Below are 16,179 nucleotides of genomic sequence, written 5' to 3'. Positions count from 1 at the left end.
GGTTCCAGTGAGCCATGCAGTGAGCATTGATTGCCAGCTGTGTGCAGGACAAGGGGACGAGTCAGAACTGGCATCTCTTCTTGTTCCGAAAGCCCGGGCACATGACCCGAGCAGTGAGCAGTAAGTGCCAGTGGCTAGTAAGGGCCCGCAAGGAAGGTGTGATCGGGACTCTTGTCTCCCAGCTCTGTGCCGCTCCCAGCTCTGTGCTGCTCCCAAGCTCTGTGCCGTTCCTCTGCTCTGTACCATTCCCTGCTGTTCCCTGCTCTGTGCTGCCTCCTGCTCTGTGCTGTTCCTCTGCTCTGTGCTGCTCCCTGCTCTGTGCTGCTCTCTGCTCTGTGCTGTTCCCTGCTCTGTGCTGTTCCCTGCTCTGTACTGTTCCATGCTCTGTGCTATTTATCTGCTCTGTGCTGTTCCCCTGCTCTGTGCTGTTCCCCTGCTCTATGCTGTTCCTCTGCTCTGTGCTGTTCCTCTGCTCTGTGCTGTTCCCTGCTCTGTGCTGCTCCCTGCTCTGTACTGTTCCATGCTCTGTGCTATTTATCTGCTCTGTGCTGTTCCCCTGCTCTGTGCTGTTCCCCTGCTCTGTGCTGTTCCTCTGCTCTGTGCTGCTCCCTGCTCTGTGCTGCTCCCTGCTCTGTGCTGTTCCCTCCTCTGTGCTATTCCCAGCTGTGTGTTGTTCAGCTGCAGTCACTGCACCTGGGGGATACTGAGTTGCTTCAGGCCTCAGCTTCTCTGACCTGTCCCATCTGCCTTATGGGTTCCATATGATAACCACATGGAGATCATTCTGGAGGCCCTGCTCTCAGCCCTTTGCCGCAGGCTGACCATGACCACTGCCCATCCCTTTCTGCTCCAGCCCAGCCCCAGGCACCCTGTGGTCCTCAGATCACTGTCTCCTTTCTGTAACCTTTTGCTTGTGCCAGGAGAGCTTTGGTCACTGGAGCTGAGGGGTATACGTGCCTATTGTCACCCAGAGTCTGGGCAGGCCACGAGGGTGTTTTCCAGTAATGGACTCAGGTTGCCTAGAAGGGAATCTTCAAAATTTTCCTTAGACCAACTCTTAATGTGTTTCCTGACAAACGTTTGCTTTCATCCTTTGATGATGTTCGTCCTACAGTGAGCTAAAGTGTAAATGTTTCTTTTGTGGTTTAGCAGCGGCCGCTGTAGGAGCCAGGGTTTCACATCCCTATGCATTTGCTGGTGTGTCTGAACACACTCCCCTGCTGTAGGGTGCTCCCCCGAGGCTCACAGTGATTTCCCCTTAATGAAAATCAGCTTCCCACTGGCAGGAAAGGAGGAAGAACAGAGGCAGGCCTCTGGAATCTAGTCTTCAATGTCACCTTGAACCTCTTGTTGCTTTGGCCACGGATGTTCTCTTTCCAATTTCCATTGACTTCAGGAGTTGTGGCGTTGGGAAGTGGATTTTTAAATGTTTGCAAGTGAAATTTATTTATTTTTCAGGCAGGGGGTGAATTTAAGCTCTATGTGGCTGATGCCAGAATCCATGTCTGTCTAGAGTATGATCAGTTCCCCTTGTTGTTTGGACAAAGGGCAGGGTATTTGATTGAACAGGGCAGGAGAGAGAACATCAGGCAGGTGCTGGCTGGCCCCCATGAGGAAGGCATCATGGAGTTTATAGGATACTGCCCTCCTTTCCCCCGTGGGCTGCCCTTGGTCCTCTGTCCCTGTTTCACACAACATAGGCATCCTGGCTGTCATTGCTGCCCGGCCACTTAAGAGTCCCACCTGTGCACAAGTTAACCAGCCCCAGACTCTGTCCCTCCAAGGAGACATGTTTCTAGCTCTTGAATAGGTGTTCCAGTCTTTAATCTCCCACTGTCCAGCTTAGTGGTGGTATCTTCCAGCCCTTGAAGCATGCATGGATTGAAAGTGGGTAGCCAGGCCCCATAGACCCCCATCCCCAGCCACCCTTTCTGAAGCTACCCGGGCTGAGCCTCCTGCTGCTGTAGCCAGGCCCTTTAGGCCGTTCCATCTCTCTTTGGTTGCTGTCTGGGAGGCCATCGCTCCAGCAGTAGCAACTTTGTCCTCAGTATCTCCTGCATGTTGGTTCTTGTAGGAATTGTCCGCCTAAGAGATGGGCTGCGAGACCGCTATCCTGTGGAAGATTATCTGGACCTCTTTGACCTGGCCGCACACCAGATCCATCAAGGACTGCAGGCCAGCTCTGCAAAGGAGCAGAGCAAGATGAATACAATCATTATCGGTAAGGCTTCTGTGTTACTCTGGCAGGGCTAGCACCCTCCCTGAGGTCCTGGCTCAGGCTCCAGGCCTGGCCCAGCTCTGCTTCACCTGCAGAACATTTGCATCGTGGCAGCAGACTTCTTTTGAGCCTCCACTGCTCCACCTGGCCGTCACTTTTACCACTACATAAAATGTTCACATCACTTGAACAGTTACTATAAAGCAGAAATGTTGACTTTCTACGTCTATGGAGACTTAAGGACAGCTGATGGCTTTCGTGAGAAGTTGCCATTTCTTTGTTTTTAAGAAATTAAGCAGGGATATTGACTTTTTCCTGATGTACTGATCTGATAAGTTTGGATGGGGAATTATAAATGCAGTTAACTGGTTAGTCATTGATTTGCTGCTTGGGGCTTTTGTAATCCCTGGCCACTGGGACCATATAAGACGGAGGCAGCTTCTTCTGAAATAGACTCCGCTCTGACACATCGCCTATAACTAATTGCTGTTTAAAAAGCCTAGCCTCTGTCAACCTAATGCCTTTGGGCATTCAAAATGAGGTTGATTAATAATAATTTGTTTTAAATATTCACAAGATTATTTTATAAGTAAACATATATGTTTACTCTTTTTAAAATTTATTTTTTATTGTATAAGGTGTACAGCATAATGTGATGTTTTGTTGGAAACAGAGACAATGAAATGATTACTACAGTAAAGCAAATTAACGTAGCCATTTTTTTTTTCACAGTTACCTTTGTGTGTGGGGAGGGGAGGCGTGTGTGTGGTAAAAGCACCTGAAATATACTGTCCTGGAGAACTTCCGGCATGCAGTACAGGATGAATAGGATTAATAACTACAGTGCACACGCTCTACCTTAGATCGCTAGAGTTGTTATTTGTCTGACATAATTCTTTTTATTGGATTCAGCTTAGAAGGCGTTTATCCACTGATGCCTTCTGAAAGAGAAATTGAATCACGTTTTGCTTAAATTGTTTACCGTAGACAGTGATCTATTTTTTAATTTCCCTAGATCTGTTATATTTGCAATCTCCAAATTAAATAAATCTATTAGCTACTAAGAGGAATTGTAATCAACCCTTTGAAAGATGACTTTTGAACTTAAGACTCTCCTATCCAAGGGGACAGGCTTATGTGCCAAAGTCTTGACTTATTCTTTTCTTTTTCTTTTAAGCTCAAAGACATGAAGTCACTGGGAGTCACCTCCAGTATGATTTAGCTAGTTTTTTGCAAACTTGGGGGTCCAAACTCCCCAAATCTCAAGTCTGACTTACATTTCATTGTGACTCCTATACCATATGCCTCTGGGAAAATCACATGTTCTTATGAAAGTGCTAAAAATATGTATCCTCGGGCCAGGAAACAGAGACTAAGACAATGAATGAAAAAGGAAAGGCTCCGTTATTCTCCTAATTTTGCTTGCTCCTAGGTTTTAAAAAGAACAAAAAATAAAATCACTGTGCTGATGTTTACTTAAAGCAGAGTTTGGTGAGTTTTAGGGTAGTCTTGTGGTGGGACAGGTATCTAGCCCCGCCTGGGCCAGCAGCCAGCTCTGTGCCGTGCAGCCGGTCATTTTTCCTGTTCCTGGACTCTGTCTGCACCTCTGCAAAGTGGAATTGTTGGACCAGGTCAGTTCTAGACTCCTTCCAGCTCTGAAATGACTCAGAGGGACTCAGCTCTGCCCCAGCTCTTCCTCTGTGTTAGATTCTGGGCAGAGACAGCCATCTTGCCTCATCTTGGGCCCCTAGGGCAGAGAGGACCTTTCTTCTGCTGTCATTGTTGACAGCTAGAGTCACACAAGAGCTTCAGGATGCCAGTGGCCTGAACGTGATGGCTGAACTTGGGGCTAGGGCTTTAGGCATGTTGAAAGGCTCCTGCGTCTACTCCCAGGTGCCCAACATGCTACTCTTTGTTTCCTGAATTGCCTGTTGTCCCCCTTGTTTCTTAAGGTCTGAGAGAGGAGGGGCCGTGCTTTCCTCCCCTGATCTGTCCCTGGTGCCAAGCACAATGCTGAGCACAGATTAGACACCAAATGAATGCTTCCTGGGTGGATGAAGGATGGATGGTGGCCGGATGGAAGGAAGACAGTCAGGTGGATGGAGAAATGCCTCCATGGCTCTAGAACCAGTTCATTTTTGAGATCTGACAGCATTTGTGCCAATTTAGCTAGAGAGTTCATTTGTCCTTTATATTCTTATTCGTTGTGAGTAGAATTTTCAAGGGACTTCTGATTGACTTGTTTTTTCTGTGTCCTGGGGTATTATCTCTTTAAAGAAAGAAAGAAAAAAAGGCCAGAACAGAGCTGTTCACCTGGATGTGATTATGCATCCGACAGAACTGATAGGGGCCTGCAGGGATATGATACACTTGTCACTGACCAAAGACTCAGTCATCTGGCTCAGTCTTTCCCCGGATAAGTAACTTTCAGATGTGTCCTGTGGTCCTTGGCAAACTGTCAGGAAATCAAGTGTAGAGCTGATTGATGGATTTGCCTTCCTTTTTAAATCTCTGAAGACTTTCCCAAACACACACACACACACACACACACACACACACACATACACACACACACACCCTCAAACCCTCAGGAACTTGGCTTCGTCCTCTGGGAGAGTCTGCGCTGTTGGAATGCCTGCCTGTATCTTGGCATCACCTCTGTGCTGGGATGTGTGTTTGCCATTTACATCCTTCACTCATGAGGACCATGATGAAATGTGAAACTGGCTGGGACCCAGTTCCCGTTCACCCAGTCTGCACTGAGTAGGCACCAGCTGCGTGCAGAGCAGTGGCTCACAGGAGACAGGGTGTGTGAGCCCTGTGGCAAAGCCCCTCTGTCTTTTAGTCTTAGAGTATGCCCTGAGATGAACAGTTACAGCTTCAAGGAAGGAAATCGCACTCGAATTCCTCGTCAGGGTTAGTGTTCCCACCCTCCTGCTTTCTCCTGATGCCTTGGAAGGAAACCATCTAGTACCAGCTCCAGGCTCCTGGGCTGCTAGACCAGTTCTCGGCTCCTCCCAGCTCTGAAACGTGGTTTGGCTCTGCCCCAGCTCTTTCTCTTTGTTAGATCCGGGGCAGAAATGGCAAGGCCTTTCGCCATCTTGGGCCCCCAGTTCAGAGAGAACTCCATCTATTACTAGAACCATCTACTATATAGAACATATATTGGAAAACTATACAGGAAAACCATTTTCAGAACCACCTATAATTTCCCACCTCGATAACTGCTATTTGTGTTTTGGTGTATTTTCTCACAGACTGCATTCTCCGTGGGCCCTTAAAATGCCACAGAGCTGTGCACCATGAGCAAAGTTAAATACTGTGAAACTGGGGGCCCAGATGGTGGTGAAGGTTTTCTTTTTTGCTCCCCTTGGAAAGGGGGCTCAGGGGTGGGGACACTCAGTGTTGCATGGATTGCCTGGACTTCCAGACAGAGGTTTTTGGGCTGGAGGTGGGGTGTGACTGTGGCAGGGGTGGGCATCCAACCTTCTCTCTTTGGAGTCCTGTTTGCCCACAAAGGCTGACAGCTTGGCCTCTCCTGCTGCTTAAGAGGAAGGCATCGGGACCAGCTTTGGCCTCTGGCACCCGGGGCCACTTCGTGGGAGCCTGAATCCCACCCCTGCTCACTTGGAGTGTTTTCTGTTTCCAGGGGAGGCCAGTGCTTCCACTATGTGGGATAACAATGCCTGGACGTTCTTTTACGACAACAGCACAGACGGCGAGCCACCGTTTCTGACCCAGGACTTCATCCATGCCTTTCAGCCGAATGCCAAACTGATTGTCATGCTCAGGGACCCTGTGGAGAGGTGAGCAGTTTCTGTGTGTTGTATTTGGGGTGAGAAGAAGAAGCACTTTTGAAGAAATTGTGATGACTCCTGTCATCACAATTAAGATTTTGTCTCCTTTAGAAAAAATTGAATAGGCCAGGTGCAGTGGCTCACGCCTGTAATCCCAGCACTTTGGGAGGCCAGGGTGGGTGGATCACCTGAGGTCAGGAGTTCAAGACCAGCCTGGCCAACATGGTGAAACCCTATCTCTACTGAAAATACAAAAATTACCAGGCGTGGTGGCACACTCCTGTAGTCCCAGCTACTCGGGAGGCTGAGGCAGGAGAATCGCTTGAATCCAGGAGGTGGAGGCTGCAGTGGGCCAAGATGGCGCAACTGCACTCCAGCCTGGGCAACAGAGCAAGACTCCATCTCAAAATAAATAAATAAAAACAAATAAAAATCAATGGAACTTGCAATGTTACTGCTGTTTCTCATGTAAGTGTTATTCTTGGGGCTGTCGTCACTGAGTTGACACATTGCAGATTGTTTTCTTAACCATTCTGATCCTGGTCTGCATGTCTTCAGCCCCAGTGGGCCTGACCAGGGACACAGGACGGTTCCTTGGTGCTGTCAAGGCTCGGGAAACACCCTTAGAATCAGGGGCGTCGGCTTCGCCACGTGGTTTAACTCCTAGAGTTCTGTGTCTCTCGACGTGGTTGATGCCTTTATCCTTGTCTGCATTGAATGTACAGTTTCCAGCTTTCCTTGAGAGACCAAAAGGAAGAACAATGATGAGTAGAGCAGCTTTGCTTTAAGATCAAGGGTTGCCCAGCGTGGGTGAGGCCGGGGTAGTGGGATATTGAACAGCCACTGTGGGGCGGCCCAGCTGCCACTGGGCGATGCTTGCATCATTGTTGCCTGTGTGAATACAGAATCTCAGGGCTGCCAGGACTTTAAAATTATTTTGTCCAACGCTTCCTCCAGTACCACCACATCAGAGCAGAGGGGCCCCAGTCTAATCCGAGGCGCTCTGAGTCAGGGAATTCTCTACGCAAGATGGCCAGTGTAGCTTAGGACAGCTGTGTTCCTATTTTGAGACCAGGTCTGTTCTGGGGGAACATGCACTCATTAGTCCTGTTTCTTCTCAATACAGTCAGACAGACCAAGTCTAATCCTTCCAAAACAGGAGAGGCTGGCAATATTTAAAGACGGGGACCACAGCCCTTTGTGTCGTATTTTCCTTTGGGCCAACTGCATCTTCTGATGGATTGAATTATGCCCCGCAAAAAGATATGCCAAAGTTGTCTCCCCCAGTGTGTATGACTGTGGCCTTATTTGGAAATAGGATCTTTGCAGATGCACTCAGGTTAAAATGAGGTCATACTGGATCAGGGTAGACCCTCAGCCACCCTAAGACACAGGGAGCATGCCTCATGACGAGGCTGGAGTGATGCTGCCACCAGCCAAGGGGTGCCAAGGAGTGCCGGCAGACACCAGAAGTCAGGAGAGGTATGGAACAGATTCTCCCCCGGCACCCCAGAGGAGCCCCCCTTGCCCACACCTGGGTTTCAGACTCCAGCTTCCAGGACACTGGGGGAAGAGTCCTGTCATTATGCACCACCAGTTCATGGTGATTTGTCCTGGCAGCCCCAGGACACTGACCTGTGGGATCCCTTCCTCAGGTGGCATACCTTCGTGGCCCCACGTATTTGCCAATTATAACAATAAGGCGTGTTTGTTGTGGAAATTTTAGAACATATATTGGAAAACTGTTTTCAAACTATAATTTCTCACCTAGATAACTACTATTTATGTTTTGGTGTATTTTCTTCCAGACTTTTTCTATGCAAATAGGTGTGTGTGTATGTGTGTGTGTGTGTGTGTGTGTGTATACACGTGGGTGTGACGGTACAGTCTTATGTCCTGCTTCTTTCACTTTACATTCTTGTCCCCAAAAAACATGCTTTAAAGTCTGCCCTGGTCACACTTCTGAGCTGATGTCCCTCTTATGGAGTCTGCATGGCTCCCGCCACTCTGAGTATGACCTGGTTAGGGAGAGGTTGGATCCGCCCTCCCTCAGCCCCAGCGCCTGAGCCTGAGCTCTTGGTGGCTGTCCCAGTGCCATGCATTCTGGCAAGTGCCAGGTGTGGTTTCACTCCCTACCCTCTGCATCTCCCAGCCCAGGACTTCGTCCACTCTGTTCCGAGGCAGCCACTGACTTGCTGTCACTTGCCATGTCCCGTCCCACCTGCTGGTTCCTGTGTTTTGGAGGCAGAAATTGGCCTTGCTGAGCAGGCTGGTCTCCCTCTGTTCAGCAGGGCTGATGCACACTAGCGGAGCTCTCATGGTGACATAACTGTCACCTCGCACTGACCCCTCGCAGTCCCTGGAGGTGTTTTCACAGCTGCTCTGCCTCCCTCCCCCCCACGGCTCCCAGCTGAAGGGCGCAAGTGCTCGGTGTGCTCATCAAATTGTTTCCTGTCACTGCTCCTTAGTTCCTCATTCTGAGGAAGGTCAGGCCACGCCTTAACCTCAGGGGCAGCCTTGTGTGCTCTCTGGGCACAGAGAGGTGGGGGCCTATCTGTCAGGACTGGGTTTGGTGTGTGTGGGCCCTGCTCTGGGCCCTGGGAGACTGGAGCTCCCGGTGGGCACGTGGGCGTGGCTGTGGTTGGTTACAGTAGTGCAGAGTAGGAGGCTGGGAGAGTGGGCTCCTGAGTGGGGAGATCCAGAAGGAATTGACCCGGAGAAAACTGATGCCAGACTGGATTTTGAAGGATGAATAAGAGTTTGCTGTGTAAACAAGGAAGGAAGGTGGGTTAAGATGAAGAAACCTTCCAGGCAGAGAGAAGGACAAGTGCAAAGGAAAAGACCACGTGTTTTCCTGTTTGGGGTGGAGCCAGGGTCCAGTGGAGCCAGGGTCCCTGTTAGGGGTGGAGCCAGGGTCCCTGTTAGGGGTGGAGCCAGGGTCCCTGTTAGGGGTGGAGCCAGTGTCCTTGTTAGGGGTGGAGCCAGGGTCCCTGTTAGGGGTGGAGCCAGTGTCCTTGTTAGGGGTGGAGCCAGGGTCCAGTGGAACCAGGGTCCCTGTTAGGGGGTGGAGCCAGGGTCCTTGTTAGGGGGTGGAGCCAGGGTCCCTGTTAGGGGTGGAGCCAGTGTCCTTGTTAGGGGTGGAGCCAGGGTCCCTGTTAGGGGGTGGAGCCAGGGTCCCTGAGTGTGTTTCTTTTTTCCTGGGTTCTGGTCCCACCTCTGAGGACACAAACACCACAAAGGTGAGCATTGGAACAGAAGACAGCAGCACCGTGCAGGTGCAAGCGGCTCAGCCAGGAGCAAGACCTGCCAAACTCTTCTCTCATACCCAGCCCGAGTCTGCCAGCTAGAAGGAGGCTCACAGTTCACAGCGTGGTCCCCCCAAGTAGCCACCATGTTTTCTTCTTTTAATAACAAATACTCTATTTATCCTAGGAATTGAACATGAAAGCTTCTTGCCTCCCTGGTCCTCAGCCTAACAGAAATAGTTGGTCAATTCAAACACATATTCAGCCCCTGCCACAGGCTGGGTGCTGTGCTGGGCACTGAGCATACGTGCCCTGGTGAACAACAGTGGCCACCCAGTGCCTACCCCCTGGGAGCTGGTGCTTTATCAGAGAAGTGGGCGGCGGCTTTGTCGTGGCACATGTCCTGGTTCTGAGGAGAAGGGCAAGATGCTGGGGCAGCAGCATGTGTTAGGACGCTGACCCAGGCCTTGCATTGCCTGCTGTATGAGTTATGTACTGCTAGGGAACAAGTTCGCCAAAACTTAGCAGCTTCAAATGGTTTCTGGGGATCAGGAACCTGGGTGCAGCTTTACTGGGTCCTCTACTTCGGGTCTCTCTCAAGGCTGTGATCCAGCTGTCACCAGGCTGGGGCTCTTCCATGTGCTTGACTGCGGAAGGACCTGCTCCCAACTGGACATGGTTGTGGGCAGAATTTAGCTCCTTCAAGAGCTGTTGGAATGAGGGCTTCAGATCTTTGCTGGCTTTTGGTGAGAGGCTACCCTCAGTACCTCGCCAAAGGGCCTCTCCAGTATGGCTGCAGGCTTTATCCAAGCCAGCAAGCTAGAGCGTCTGCTAGCAGATTAGAAGTCACGATTTTTTCTAACCTAGTCATGGGTGTGAAATCCCATCATCATTGCCATATTCTGTTGGTTAGAAGCAAGTCGTGAGGTCTAGCCACACTCAATGTGAAGAGACTACAGGGTGTGAATACCAAGAACCGGGGATCACTGAGGACCATCCTAGGAGTCAGCCACCTCCCGTTCTGCACCTGATCCTCAGGAAACTGGGGCCTGGGCTTTGCAGCCAGGAGAGTAGCTTCCAGCTTGATCCCAGCTCTAGTGGCAGAGGAATTGTGTTTATGTGCGTATTTTCTGTGTAAGTTACTGACATAGCAGCTATTTCATTTATTCTTAAACATTTATAAAAATAAGTAACAATAGGAATTTCTTCTTTTTCGAAGGCTGGCGCGTTTCCCATCTCGGCCAGAAAGGATGATAAATACTGTGTGTTTAGATCACTCTTGAAGAAACAAACACTCTGAGCCCAAGTTCCATTAGCATAACGGGATCCTGGGCCATTAGCCCTGTTCTGTGGCCTTGCACTTCTGTACGCGGGAGATGTTGTGGGTCGCTGGGTGCAAGTTGGATTGGTCCCAAGTTGTTCTTTTCCTTCTATAAATTGACTTGGAGAGGGGAAATACTACTTTATTTTTAGTTTTAGGTTCACATTCAACCTTTACTTCTATAATTGATCCAAAGTAGAGGGTCTGAAAATGTTGGAATTTTAAGCAAAGTCAAATCACTTTTAAATTTCCAGAGAAAGATTCAAGTGGCAAGTTTTTTTTTTTTTTTTTTCCTGGAGGAGAACAGAGGAATACTGGAAAGAAGTGGACGGGATGGTTCATATGGCCAAAGAAGCCAGCCAAGAATTCATGTTCCAGTTTTCTCTCTGTAAGAGATCATGACAATTTAAAACTAGCTTCATGCATTCCTATGCTAAATTGGCCCAGTTAATTAAAAAGAAGCTACCAGTTGCAAGCAGAATTTGTCTTTATTTAATCCCATTCGTAAGTGGTAAAGACTATTCTTTTCAAATGCATCTCACATTAGCCTCCTGCCTCTTCGTTTGTGAGACAGTTGATAGAGTTTGTCTCTTACTTCAGAGGCAGTTATAGCCCCCATTAAATGTGAAAAATGCGTGGAAGGTGCTGGCCCCTCCAACCTAGTTGCATTCCTCTTTTATTCAAGGGACATTTGGAGTGGGGTCATGCACCATCTGTTAACGATTTTACAGTGTCTATATTTTGGGTTTAATTCTGTGTATAGTCTTAATGCAATGCCCAGAAACGACCCACCACAGGAATGGTTCGTTTTCCCTTTTTATGACGACGAGTCCAAAGGGCAGGAGAACTCAGCTCAGTGAAGAATTCAAACTCGGTTTTGACCCAAATGCCTGGAGTCTTGGAACCTGGCTCATTCTTTTCTTCATCGGCTTCTATAAACTGCGTTTTTAAACAACCCGTTGGACTGGCCAAATGATTCAGTTATGACGATAAACTAGGAAAGGAAGCAGGCTTTTAATGAAATGGATTCTGTTATAGGCAGTCACTCAGGGGGACACAGAGGAATAGCGGGGCTGAACATTTGGACAGGAATCCTGGTTGCATCAGTTTCACTCTGTCTGCAGAGCGTGTGAGGGGGCGTGAGGGTGGTGCGCAGCTGAGTAGGAGGTGTACCGGGGTTTTGGTGCTAGGGACACAGGCATTGGAACCCCAGCTCTGTCACTTACTGCTCTGTAAACTGGGACAAGAAACTTAACCTCTCTGTGCCTCATTTTCTCATCGATAGAATGGGGGAAGATAGTCCTACTTCCGGGGTAGTGAGAGTTCAGTGACTTAATGTATGTAGTGATGTGTTTAAACAGGGCTTGACAAATGGAAAATATGTAATCATTAGCTATTATTATTAGGTATCAGTAATAGCTCATAATAATAACAATAAACTGATTACTCATTTACTCATTCCCCAAATAGAGTTGCAAACCACATAACCAAGTTTTGGTCAACAGTGGACCCCATGTATGATGGTGGCCCCATAATGTTACAATCCCGTGTTTTCACTGTGCCTTTTCTATGTTTCAATACATAAATTCTAACTCTTATGTTACAACTGCCTACAGGATTCCTGCTGTACAGGCTGATAGCATAGGAGCAGTAGGCTGTACCTTGCCGCCTAGGTGTGTAGGGGGCTGTGCCATCTGGGTTTGTGTGAGCACTCTATGATGTTCACATAATGACATCGCCTAATGATGCATTTCTCAGAACATATATGTCACTGCTGTTAAGTGACGCCTGGCTGTATTTATCGAACACCCTTGATGTGCTAGATGCAAGCTGTACATACGAGAGGAAAATCCATCCCGTTTGCTCTCAGGGAGCCTCTGTCTACACCTCATTCACCTACTTCCACATCAGAGGGAGCAGGATGCCCACCCTAGGGCAAGAGCCAGCACGCACAGGAGGGAGCTGAGCTGGATTCATGCCTTTGAACCGCAGCAGAACTTTGACTTGAGAATCTCTCTTGCTATTCAGGCAGCACCAAAAGCCCTTCTCCAAACAGCTGAACTTCCCCCAGCCCCTAGAAGCACTGATTGAAAGCCGTGGATATGTTCTCAGTCAGAAGAGAGCCTGGCGTTGGGAATGTCATGCGATGTTTTCTCTAGAACAGATTTGCACAAGGATTAAAACGCAGGCTGTTCCTAGCACTGAGGAATTCATTATTGATTTAAACCATCTCAAAGGGAAATTAGGAGAACGCCTCTGTGCAGAAGAGACAGAATGAGGAGAAAGCCGTGGGGCTGTAGAGGTTGCAGCAACAGCCACAGATCGATTTCTCTTTCTCGCTCCTCCCTCCAGCTCTCAGTCTTTCCTTTTCTCTAAGATTTTGGAAGATTAAGAATCACAAGGGTCCTTGCGAGGACTACTGTAGTGCGGTATCTTTATTGAAGCTGCCTATTGATTCCTGGTGGGTTCAGGCACTTTGCTTTCCAGAAGCTGCCTGTTGACACACCTTGATATGGGCCCTGGAAGTGGTGCGAGGTCACTTTAATAGGACTGAGCTGTTGAGCCACCCGAGGTCAAGGGGGTTGGCCTTGACCACAGAGAGGGGAGGGAGAGCTGGCAGCGCCCAGGCCAGACGGACAGCTCCGGTCTTTGTGAAGGAGTTCTCTGAAGACTGTTCAGGAGGGACTGCCTGGTGAGGCGCCACATCTTGTTATTGGTGGGAGAGAAACCACCAAGCCGAAAACTCCCAAGTGTTGAACGATGTTTATGTTTTGGGGAAATGTTTGCGAAGTTCTTGGCAGTCCTGTGTATTCCCACACGATTGTTTGGAAAGGACAGTTCCGAGCAGGAGGCACACCCTAGGGAAAAAGAGCCCCGTTGTGTCTGTATCTATAGAGATCCCAAGGTGAGATGTTGCCCGCTGGGCCGGGATCAGGGAGGGCACTTAGAAACGACCCTGGGGCAGCCAGAGTTTTGGGACCTGTCTTGCCCAGAGTTCTGGGCTGCTTAGTGAGGTTGACGCTGTTGAAGGAGGAGGTCACACATGTCACATACTGGACCCCCCGGTGTGCAGTGGCCATTGCCCTGCAGTGAGGGGCCCACACCCTGGGTCTGGCTTTGTAACCAAGGGTAGCCGGGCAATCCTCAGTGCACCCCAGGTTTCTTGCCTGTAGAAACATCTGCCATCAGGATCACTGGTGAATCACGAGAAGGTGCTCTGTAAACCACACCAGGCTCGGAGATGTCAGGGATGCTTGGTGTCGTCTCTGAGAAGTGCTGTCTCCCAGTCTGTGAACAGTTACCGGGGCCCTGTGATTGGATGCTCTGGAAGGAACAAAGAGGGGCTGGGAAGCCCACTTGTGCACAAGCAACCTAGGGCCTGGTAGGAAATAGAATGGCCCCGATAAACAGGACACCTGTCATTCATGTGGGCGTTTTTAGGACCAAACGTGGATGTTCTTAACTGGCAGAAAATGAGCCTCCCCAGTGTCACCCCCGTGTTCAGTCTAAGGTGACCGTAGACAGTCCCTCCAGATCAGCTGGCCTGGCCAGTCCTGTCTCATCGAGCCTCCTAATGAGACAGTCACAGTTCGTGATTCGGTGGAACAAAAGGTCTCGGTCTCAGCTACATTAAATGGCCTTTTTTTCCTGGTAGGAAAAATATATATAATCGTTATTGATGGTACCATATCACAGGCTGGGAATTATTGATCAGTGATTTCAATTCGGATTCCAGCAAATGGAGAATAACGAGGCCAGGTGCTGTGGCTGCCTCTCATTACGACCCTCACGTGGCCACAGGACTGCAAGATGTTGTTGAGGGTGAATTGGAGGACATGAGCGTGTCCCCATCTCGGGTCCTCCTGCCTGAGGAAATGTGACCATTCCCGTAACTGTCATTGAGGAACCAGCTGGGGGTGTTTGAGGAATACGGGAGGTGGAGCCAGTGCCACTGGGGTGAGCCAGCCCAGGGATGGTCACCTGCTCCCCGCCGCCTGCAACTGCAGCACCAGCTTGGGATCTTTTCTCAAAAGTGGCCCTCTGAGAAGTCCCATGCATGGAGCAGTAACTAGAGGAAATGTCACAGCTCAAGGCCACCGAGCACCTGCCCTTGTCTGAGCTGAAGCTGAGATTGAAGCTTGTGTGTTTGGGTGCCTATTGAGCTGGGTGATCTTAGTGACTTCTGACATGGTCCCTTTGGGAACTGCTGTGTTAGAACCAGCAGTCACTTATCAGGGCAATGAAGACACCTTGGGACTGGGGAGTGGTGTGTTCGCACAGCTGGGTGGTGTATACTAAAAACTGGCGACTTGTTCACATTAAATGGGTGAACGCTACGGTATGTGGATCATTTCTCAATATAAAAATGATATGAACAAAAATACTACAGAAGGAGGAGGAACCCACCGTGGAGAGAAGTTTTCCCAAACTCGTGGCAGTGGAGCCGGGACCTGCGGAGTTCTCCACGTAGAGGGCAGGCCAATGAACAACCACATCGTCACTTAGGAACTGGATCCGTTGAACTCTAATGAGCTATTGCGATCACCAAGGAATATTAGCTTTTCCAAGAGGTACAAGATCCCGCAGTGTGTTCCGGCTTCATGATAGATGCCTGAATTCCCTTTTGCTGTTGCTGTCACTTTTCTAGATGCCCAGTGCGATGTTCCATAAACACATTTGCTGTTCCCGACCGTGGCGTTGGAGTTCCTCACGTTTATCCTAAGTGTTTGTTTGCCACTCTATTATATTTGTAATTGCTTATCAGTCTCCTGTGACTTACTAAGTAGCTCTGGAGTAGAATTGACTTTTTCTTCCAAATCACTGTGCACCCAAAATAATAAAAACATCTAAACAAACAAAACCCGAAAACTGTCAGTGCAGACGGCCAGCACCCACTCTAGTCAGCCATGGATTTGTCTCCTTGCCTAAGCTCGGAGGGCAGGGGCCACATCCTGCTGGGTGAGGGGCTTTGGGGTCAGGCAGGCCTGGGTTGCTTTGGGTCCCGTCCTGCCCTGGAGCTTCCTGGGCTGCGTGACCATGGGCAAACTCCTTAACCTCTCTAGTGTCAGCCTTCTCCTCCATAAAATGCAGTGGCCCGTATCTCATTGTGGGGTTGTGAAGATAGAAGCAGAGCATGCCTGCAGCACCCTGCACAGGGCCTGGTGGTGGTGGCCCTCCCTACCCCCCAGCATCCACATCAGGAGTGGAAACTGAGAACATTGCAGGTGCTAAACCCAGAAAGCAATCACACAGAGTCCTGTCCTGCTTTAATAGTGATCAGCTCACTGACCTGTGCTCACACTGGCTCAGAACAGCACCCTGTAAGTGTCCCTGAATGAATTCAGCAGTGGTCTTGGGGTGATCATCCAGATTTTACATAGTAGGGCCTTGCCCACTGCTGGCCTCTCCTTTGTCCCTTGGGGAGAGACATGGTCACTTTCAGAGGCACTGGACTGATGGAGCCCTATGCCTCCAACATACATTTCCCATCCCACTGCTCCTCCAGGGGTCCCAGGACCCCTGCACTCCACAGGAAAGGGACTGAGCAGCACCCCATGAGCACAGGCCCAGTGTGAGGGGCCGCACCGGCAGCCTTCT

General features: G+C 49.5%; 1 protein-coding gene across 7 annotated transcripts in view; it reads left to right on the top strand.

The window, feature by feature from the left end:
• The window catches only part of CHST15 (carbohydrate sulfotransferase 15), an 85,220-nt gene that overhangs the window by 49,702 nt on the left and 19,339 nt on the right, over nucleotides 1-16,179 (top strand). For all 7 annotated transcript variants that reach the window (XM_015148396.3, XM_077947812.1, XM_028826975.2 and 4 more), the window contains 2 exons: nucleotides 2,075-2,221; nucleotides 5,868-6,024. In XM_015148396.3, coding sequence (XP_015003882.1) covers nucleotides 2,075-2,221; nucleotides 5,868-6,024 — 304 coding nt within the window. The remainder of the gene's footprint in view (nucleotides 1-2,074; nucleotides 2,222-5,867; nucleotides 6,025-16,179) is intronic.

This window comes from Macaca mulatta, chromosome 9 (genome assembly GCF_049350105.2).
Source record: "Macaca mulatta isolate MMU2019108-1 chromosome 9, T2T-MMU8v2.0, whole genome shotgun sequence".
Classification (NCBI taxonomy): Eukaryota; Metazoa; Chordata; class Mammalia; order Primates; family Cercopithecidae; genus Macaca; species Macaca mulatta.
This window is presented reverse-complemented; position numbering and strand designations above follow the sequence as displayed.